At 55.9% G+C, this 9,524-nt stretch overlaps 1 protein-coding gene across 1 annotated transcript in view; it reads right to left on the bottom strand.

The window, feature by feature from the left end:
- The window catches only part of JPH2 (junctophilin 2), a 30,053-nt gene that overhangs the window by 12,399 nt on the left and 8,130 nt on the right, over positions 1-9,524 (bottom strand). The window contains 1 exon segment of the mRNA XM_009326836.1: positions 8,980-9,524. This exon segment is cut by the window's right edge and continues 22 nt beyond it. Coding sequence (XP_009325111.1) covers positions 8,980-9,524 — 545 coding nt within the window.

The following is a 9,524-nucleotide window of genomic DNA, read 5'->3' as shown; positions in this document are numbered from 1 at the left end:
AGTGTTTTTCAGATTTCAGCAATCCAAACCAAAAGAGTGAGGAACTGCAGTATCTGTTTTGCCTTTTTTTCCCCCAGTCAAAAAAGAAAAGCAGGCTTTTTTTTTTTTTTTGAGGAAATGAAAGCAGGCAGATTTCTTAAAATATTGCGTTTGGTCAGAAGCCCAATTATTCATCAAAATTTAAGGCAGAAGCATTTTTCTCCCAGCCCTATAGGTCTCTTGAGTTGACATTCACAGATTTGAAGTCTAGGAGAAACAAGAGAGGGAGCTGTGAGGGCTGCCACCCCACTGCCGGGCTGCAGCACCCACATCCCCCATGCCTGCACCCAAGGCTGCTGAGGGCACCCAGGTGGATGGGACGCCAGGTCCCTCCCGGTGCTCGCTGAGGGCTCAGCAGGCCTCGCAGGAGCAAAACGACAAAAACTTGGACTCAGAAAGCCAACAGGCTCTGGCTCGGCACCAGGATAAGCTGAAAAAACTGCACCTCCTCCAGGAGGAGGGAGGGTTTCTCTATCTCAGGTTTGATATTTAAATTGGACATTTTACTTAAACACTTTTTAGTTTTCGATATAAGTCTATTTCACATTCCACTGAAATGATGATAACCTCTGAGCAAAGCCTGATTGAATCAGATTATTTTAAAGCCCAGTTCCCTGCCAGCTGATTTCAAGCATTTGGATGGGAGTCAAAGCCTTCCTGCTCTGCCCGGCAGCAGATCAGTTGAACGAGAAGCTACCATTTTCCACAGTCATTTTGCAGATTAAAGTCACACTTCATTTTTCCCTTTCTGTGTTTGTAAGCTGTTGAGATAAGGATTTCCCTCAAGGTCAGACTGAACAGCCCATTAATTCCACTTTCCCTGCCTGGCCAGCTATCTGAGCCGTACCCATCGCTGGGACTGACGTCCTGCCATCCCAACTCTGCTCCTCTTGAGGGGATCCCTGCAAGCCACAGCCCTGCTTGCTTCAACCCCAAAGACCCGGGAAGCCCTGGAGAAAGCAGTCTGCTGCCCGACAGATGCTTTCTCCTTGGAGCTACTGAAAGTACATGCTCCCTCTTACCCTAATAGGGCATGAAAGTGCCTAAGAAAATTCATGCGAGGCGGGTGGAAAACAGATAAAGCCATGCGCACCCCCCTCTGGAGTCAAAACGCATCTCAGCGTAACAAGCACAGTGGGCCAAAAATGTGTCAGTGCTGGAGCTGCAGCCAGCCTGGGCTGGGGACGAGGCTGTTCCGGGAAAGGGCTGAAAGAAAGGGGTGAAGGCATCACGCCATCACTCATTCCACGGCACTGAACCCGTCCAGCCCGCTGAGCCCCGCACACAGGGGACACACACATGGTGGGGGTCCCGCAACGGGGGCAGGTGTCTGATCCCGGCGCTGGACCCAAGCCCCGCGGCTCGCTGTCCCCATGGCCGCACGGGACCAGGAACGGAGAGCGGCTCACCCGAACACTGCGGCCTGCTCCCTGCCCAGCACGGCAAGAGTGAGCTGGAAGCAGGGGCGAGCCCTAAGGTCTTTTGGGGTGGGACAAGGGAGGTGATACGAGGGTCAGGCAGCAGTTTGAAACAGGCAATACTTCTACAGAGCTGGGGACAGCTGCTCTGGGGCAGCAAAACCAAGAAAACCAGCCCAACCAAGGCCAAACCAGCCCTGTTCAGCACAGATCATGAGGCTGCAGAGACCAAGTCTTGTCTCTGGGACAGGAGCTGTGTGTCCCCATCTCCAAGAGGTGAGTGTCACAAAGTCCTCGAGCTCCTGATGCACCATGCGAGGAGGCTTGGGTGGAAGTATTCCTCCTAACCAAACCATGCGCGGTAACAACACAACGCCATGACATAAGGCAGCCTGTGGTGTTCTGGCTCCAAGAGCTTTGAGGGAAACCCAAGCTGAAGTGGTCCTGGCCGTGGTGGCATGGGCGAGGCAGGTTTCCCCTCACCATCCCCACAGATGGTTATCCTGGACACTGACCTCAGTTTGTGCTGATAAGCCACGCGGAGGAGGTCACGCCTGCTCAGGAGCTGCAAGGGGAAAAGGTCTTTATTTGCCTGGTTTCATGGGAAGGAGCAAGTGCTGCTGGCACTAGCGCCACACAGAAAGTGGGAGAGTCCAGCTCCAGGCTTCGGTTGGTATGGAAATAGATGCCAGCAACTGCGTTTCTATTAACCAAGAGTGAACGAAACAAGATTATCTTCTTTATAAACACACCGAGCTCTGTGAGAAACGTCTGTTGGGAGAGCAGGACCAAGGAGCATCCCCTCACCACTGTGTCCTGGCACCAGTGTCCTGGCACCCAGCTACGGCAGGAGCCGTGCAGCAGCCCTCCTTTCTCCCTGCCCACGTGCACGCTGGCTCGTTCCTGCCTGTGGGAGCAGTGAGATGCTTATTCCCACTATGGGGGCCGTGGGGCAGCCAGAATCCCTGGCCATCAAAGACCTGCCCTCAGTCAAGAACCTGCCCTTGGCTCCTGCCACTCGACCGCCTCCAGGTGCGGTGGGCACCTTGCTCAGCGTGAACCCCGCCAGGGACATGGCATCCTCCTGTACCCCTTGGGGGATTTTAACAAAGCCAGGGCAGTCCTGCCCCCCTTTCACCTGCACCAACCTATCTTTTAAGCCTCCTGAGAGGTCAGGCTGCAGCATCTTCAGTGTCTGATCTTAGAGCTGCAGAAATGCTGCTCCTGACTCCCGTGCCTCTCCCTGGCAGCTCCCGCTCAGAGATGAGTTGCAGCCAGTATCCCACCCCGGGGAAGGACAAGCTCTGCCCATCTCCTGCCCACTGCTGCCTCCTCGTTACACACCCATCCATCACACGGTGTGTGCAGTCCTGGCGCAAAGAGGCCGTGAAGCTGGGACAGCAGAGGAGGATCAGCTGCTCTCCCGAGCAAGGAGCTCACCTGGCAGGGACTGCCTTGAACCACCGCTGCCTGCTCTCGCAGGGTGGTCATGAGCATCCTGCCCTCTGGCCTCGGACCTAAAGGTCTGGAAACGCACCAGACTCCTGATGCATCTAACACCTGCGCCTCTGGCTAAAAGCCTGAGAAAGGCAGAAAGCAAAGGGTATTTTAGAAAATCCTAAAACTCTTTCAGAGCAAACCCTGAGTCTGAACATGGGGGTTCAACAGACCCAAAAATCCCAGGTGTGAACTCCCCAGCCTCGGGGAAGCCAAGCTATGCTGTCAGCCCCAGGACGGCTGAGACCACCATGGCCATCAGACCAGCCCAGCTCTGCCCTGGACATATGCCATGCCTCACCAAAGAGGTGCATCGGGAAGACATCGCTTTGGTTGCCCACCTTCCCCGCCGGCAGCATAAACCCCTGAGAGCGCCGGGAAGGGAGGGCAGGAGCTTGCTGGGGCAGAGTCGTGCCAAATAAAGCACCTTATCGGTGTAAGCGCGCGGACGAGCTCCAGCGGCGTGGGCTGCCGCGGGCCTCGGCTCCCAGCTGTCACACTCGGGCAGTGCTGATAAAGCCCTGCTCTACCTGCCCTTATTTAGTCAGGAGGCTCTGCTGACTCCAGCGATTTCAGGACGTCATTTGCACCACACACCCGCGTTCCCCGAGGAGACACTCACTGCCGCCTGGCCACACAGGCTGGAAACGCTGAGCGCAGGGAGACAGTAGCAGCACTGCCGGGAATGCGGCCGGGCAGGGGAGGTTCGGAAAGCGATACGGGAGCCGTCAAGCACTCTTGTTATTTGAAGGGAGAGCTAAGACGTGCCTCAAAGCCATGGGTACGGACAGAAAAACAACTTAAGCTTCAAAACCAGGCAACAGCTCACACCATGAACGATGCCCACACGTCTCTGCCACGGAAGCCGCACAGATGTGATTTCTGACGCCAAGCGCTCACTGCAGCTCTGTGACGCTTTAACAGTCCAGGCTCACTGTGATGAGTAAACCCTACGTTAACAGAAATTAATGCCTAACATTTCAGAATGCAGTTTCGAAATTCTTACAGATATCTATCCAAGCAGCAGTACTGCAGGACCTCTATAGATATTACATTAAAACCAAAAATAAATTCAAAATTTATTCATTTTTAGTTGTACTCTCCAGGCATAAAACACCCCAGCTGCACAGGGGCTTCAGAGCCAGTATCTGAAGACAAACAGGTGAAGCACAGAAGCCATTACTGCCCCTTGTGCCTTGCTTTCCTATTGATCCTGTGACATCTGGCAGATATAGCTGAGGTTTTGCTAACAGGACATAACGCCCATCAAATGATCTCAGAGTGTGGCCAGACCCGTGCCTTGCAGGACGCACAGCCAAGTCCCTCCATTGATTTTGGTCCAAGCCACTGGGAATCACAGCCCCGTGCAGAGGCAGACCATGGCAGACACTGTTGCAGTGGGATTTGCAGTATTTACACTCATTTTGTCCCCCAAAAGAGCCAGTGAGAAGGAAATCCCCTGTGTGAGCTGCCTGACTACTGAGCGTACAGCATTCAAAAAAACCCAAAAAAACAAAAAAACCCCAACCAAAACCAAAAAACCACCAAAGGTTCCCCCTGCAGCTGGTCCTGCCCTTCCTCTTGTTTTTTATTTTATTTTAATCTGTTCTGAAGAGATGAAAGCTGACCACTTCCACGCTCCTTCTCCCTGCTTTCAGTGGGACCATCCTCCCCACGTGGCAGGGGAGCACATACTGCACAGGCAGCACCCCTGGGTGCTGCGGCTCCCCAAGCACCCAAGGGTGCAGAGCACCCTGTTCGGCACCAACCCACATGCCCAGAAAACTCCGGGGAAGCTGTTACACACCTCTGGATGGCTTTTAACTGGCTCACTCATGGCTTGGTGGCAGCTGTCCCCTCCTCGTGGGGGCTGGCAGGGGACAGACCTGCTGGCAGTCCTCCAGCCAGCTTCTTTACTTACGCACCGGGAGATGACATCCCGGCTGCGATCCCAGGACCTCACTGACTTTCCCACCCACCCTGACATTTTTTTTGAAGGAACTCCCAGACAGGGCGGAGGGTGGGAAAGGGGAAGGCTGGAGGGACACGGCGGGTGCCTTTATCTGGCACTGCGGGAACAGCTGCGTTCCAGCTCCAATGGGAATCCCTTGGGATCACAGCAAGGAAGTCCTGGGGCACCAGCAGTACCGGGCACTGTTAACGGTCATCATGCGGCACCTGGTAACCCCCACGTCCACCTGTGGTTACCCCTGGGCAGGAGTAAAGCCAACTCCACCGCCTGCCGCAGAGACTGCACTCCAGGATGACTTTTCTCCCGAGTGACAGCAGTCTGGGGGAGGATTCCTCATACTTTAACGTCCATTAGCTCTATCCCATTAGCTGATCCCCAGTGCTGCCGATAGACGTGCCCCGCGTTTCTGCCCGATGTTTGAGCAGCGCCAAGGGGCTTTGCCTGGGGTGAGGGGGCTGCTAGCTGAGCTGGGATGGGCTGTTCAGGACAGCGTGACCCCATGGCAAATGATTTTCACTAAAATAATGAAAAAAGAATTTTAAAAAAATTGCTGTTCCCTCAGCTGGTGGCTAGGCAATGCCAGCTCTGTCCTCAGCCACTTGCACAATGGGGAAAGCAGCTGGATTGCCGACCCGGGAGGATTTGGGAGGGAGCCGAGGAGGCCAGGGCAGCACCACTCGGGCAGGACAGGCAGCGGGGCAGGCAATAGCTGGCACTGCCCACGGCGCCGGCTGGAACGCCCGGGCTGAACAGGCAGACGGGGCAGGAGCTGCAAAGCAGCCTGGTGCCTCGGACGCCCTCGGAGCAGAGAGCGGGACAAGGAAGGTTTGCTGTCTGCGGCTGACCATCATCCCCGACCGTCACCGCTCTCCCGCCCGCCTCCGCAGGGCAGATCACAGGCAGGACGCGCATCGGCACAGCTGGTAGCCGCCTGCCTGCGCACCCCCAGAGCTCGGGCACGTGCCTGGGATTCCTGCGGTGCAACTGGCCGAGGCAGCTTCCAGCGCTTCGGCTTGTTTTCCTCAGGATTTCTATGCTTTAAAGAGCCTTTTATGGTGCAAAAGAGTAAAATCTGGTCTTCTCCTGACATTTTACCCCCAGACAGTGGAAGGCTGGATATCACCATGGTTTAGCTCTGCAAGGGGCTCCCCCAGGTGCCAGAAGCAAATGAAACTCAAACATCCATACAGAACAGCACAGGTACGCGGAGGTAGTCGAATGTCTGCACAGCCCGGCTGCTGTGTCCTGCTAATTAGTTCCTAGCAATAATCTTACATACAGATATGTCACATCTTCCCCCAAAAACGGATTCATGTAGCCTCAAAGACATTTCTTTGGGTAAGGTACACACTGCCATCTGAGGAAAAATATTAATGCTCCATCTAGAAAACTCCACCCCGCAGTTACGAGCTAGGGCAATGCTAATGACAGTACAGCCCTTTTATAATCTATAATAATCGATTTTCACAACCTGTCTGCAATTACTCTCTGTCCTGGGTGTGGAAACTGAGGCAAGGTTCAAGGCCAGGGAGAAAGTTGGTGAGAAAGTTGGGGTTTAACCTAAGGACCCTCTCGAGGCAAAATTATCTATATTTACTCTCAACCCCAAAACTGAGCTGAAAGGAGGAGGAAGGAGAGCACGACTCCGATTTTCAAAAGGCAGCAGGTAGAGAGAGTGGCTCTGCCCAGAGCAACATATGCCAGGAATAAACGCTGATGGAAACGGTGAGTTATAGTTTATGGGACGGAGGAGCCCGAATTCTCTTCTTGCAGTGGGTCCAGCTCAGCTGCAGGCAGCACCACAGGAATGGGACCAGGGGCATCGCACTGCTGGGGAAAGCGGTGTTTTCTTCCCCTGCCACAACCACCACACTATCGCAGGGTATGCTAGGGGAGGACTCCCTGGAGAAAACCGGCTTTAACGTCTTACTTCCTCCAGCTCCGAGGTTTCCTTAATAGGAAATTATTCCCCAGCCGTGCTGGGGAGGGACGCAGTCCCCCGTCAGGGTAGCAGGCGCATTCCAGTCCCTCATGGAAAACACTGCAGAGCCACTTTTGATCCAAAGTGTAAATAGTATATAATAAAAAGAGGCTGCGTAAACTGGCCGAGCTGTCGGGAAGCAGCTTTTACAGCTCCAGCCTCCTTATTTACGGGCACCCAGCACTGCAGCCGCACACTTCTCCTGGGCACGGCGAAGCCAGTGTCAGGCTGAGCCTGCCCTGCCAGGAGGATCCGGTGGGCCCCATGCTGCCCCAGCCTGTTATTTTTATCCTAGCTGGCCCTGCACATCGTTTCACTTGCAATCCTGCCGGTTTTTCTCCGTTGGTCTCCGAGGCAACTGGGTTTTGCTAAAAAAACAATCACGTTCCCCGCAAAACTTTGGAGCAGAAACAGCCGCCAGGAGAGTAAAGCCAGGGTTTCTCGGAGGGGAGGGATGGGGTTTGGGAACAGGCGCCCTCCCTGCCGCCGTTATGTCCCATCTCTGCTTGGTAACGAAGGAACTTTGATAATTAAACAGCACTAAAAAGGAGCAAGGCAGGACAGCCGTGGAGTCCTACCCACTGCCCAGCAGCTAAGCAAAGCCTGCGAGGGGCAAGGTTTTGATGCAGAGGCAAAATGAAACCTCGAGATCTTTCGTAACCACGTTTCCCTGAGGAAGAGGAGAGGAGCAAAGGCTCTGACCCTGCCTGAGCCCTGGTCTCTGCCAGGCCGGCTCCGAGACCGGCAAGAATGCTGTGGGAGCAGAGGCGCACTGCTGGCACAGCTCAGATGCAGGCAGGGACGCGAGCAGGAGAAGGTGGTTTTCCCCTGCCCTTCCCAGGCAGACCCTGGAGTCCCTCTTTTATCTCCTCCCTCCTCCATCGCAGGAGGGACGACAGAGCAATTAGCACTTTCCTTTCCTGCTAATTTCTAACGCAGCTAATTCTGAGCAGAGCCCACCTGTCGGGTCCCAACATACCAGGCGGTGTAGGGGCAACGCAGTGCCCGCATGTCTTCTGGCACAAGGGACAACCGTGTAATGAGAGACTGCCACAGCAGCCCCTTGCACGATCCTCCCTCGCACGCCCCTGCACACGCATCCCCAGGCACGCTGCCGCTCACTCGCTGCTGGCTGCTGCAGCCCACTTCCCACCCCCAGGGTCTGGCCAGGACAAACTGGGGGGAAAAAAGGAGACAAACCCAGCTGAGCCCTCCCTGGTTCCTCCTTTCCCAGCACCCTAAAACATCCCAGGCTGCGGGACGTGGCCGTGTGCCGTGGGATCAGGCTCAGCCATCCACTGTGGGCTCAGTCATCTGCCCTGGCCTTGGCCACCACCTCTCTCGTGGCAGAAACACTCAAAACCTGGCTGAGGGCAACTGGGTCCTGGGGGGAGACGGGACTCCCCGAGGCAGCCCCCTCCTTGGTTTGGTATCCACCGTAGGTCCTCCCTCCTGGTTCACAGCATCCCAGCAGAGCAGTGCTCTTCCCAGAGAGCCCATTACACTGAGCTGCTAAAATTAAGCAACAACCCTAATGCATCCCATAAACTCCCTGCAGAGCCACACTGGGGTCTCCAGGGCTGAGCCACGCTCTGCTGCGGACCCAATTCATCTGGGACATGTCCTGCTGGCTGCTCAGGAGCCTGTTGGATTTACCATAGCCAAACCCCACTATTTCTCATCCTGCCCCATCAATGACACCCAGCAGCTCCAGTGGCCTGGCACGGCACCAAGGTGCTCCCCATCCCACCAACTCCTGCTCCCCATCCCGCTGAGTGCCAGGGCCAGTGCCAGGCCCTGTCCAGCAGCTCCCTCCTGGACCAGGACTCCAGGGGGACAGGAGAGGAGGCGTGAGGAAGACAGGTCCCAAACACCCCCAGGCTGTCACCAAGGCCCTCAGCCCCGCTTCGCCAGCATCTACTACAAAGAATTAAATAGAAATTGCAGGGAGCCATGTTTGACCCCACCACTGGTGTGCGGTGAGGAGGCATGCAGCACGGCTCCAGAGGGACACGTGGGATGGGGACCACCACCACCGTGGGGACCTGCATGTTGGAGCCCTGAGCACCTACCTGGATGCTGCGATCTCCGACTTCTGCCGGGCGATGGCCGCGGCCCTCTGAGCCCCCTCCACGCTCCTGTCCACCTTCTGCCGGATCTTGGCGCTCTTGAGGGGTATCACACGCTTCTTCATGCCCTTGATGAGGACATTGTGGCGGTACTTGCCCTCCTCCTTCTTGCCATCGGGCAGCGTGGTGCAGCCGTAGCCGTGCCGCAGGTTGTCCAGCCACTCGCCCTCATACTTCAGCCCGCTGGAGCGCTCGCTGACGCCGAAGCCGGCGCGCTTGTCATTCTTCCACTCGCCCATGTAGGTCTCTGTGGTGGTGGCGTCGATGTCGGACTCAAAGGGGGGGTACTCCTCACCCTCAGCGCCCTCGCCCAGGCTGACAGTGGAGGTGGCGTCGCTGGCGGCCGAGCTGATTCCACTCTCACTCTTGAGGAAGCTGACGCGGCTTTTCTGGCTGGCCAGGGATGACTTGGACTCAGACTTCTTCAGCTTCCCCAGCAAGGAGCCCCTGCGGAAGAGCCCCCCCTTCTTGGGCTTGCCGGCCTCCGC

This window comes from Pygoscelis adeliae, unplaced genomic scaffold (genome assembly GCF_000699105.1).
Source record: "Pygoscelis adeliae isolate BGI_AS28 unplaced genomic scaffold, ASM69910v1 Scaffold286, whole genome shotgun sequence".
NCBI classification, from domain to species: domain Eukaryota; kingdom Metazoa; phylum Chordata; class Aves; order Sphenisciformes; family Spheniscidae; genus Pygoscelis; species Pygoscelis adeliae.
This window is presented reverse-complemented; position numbering and strand designations above follow the sequence as displayed.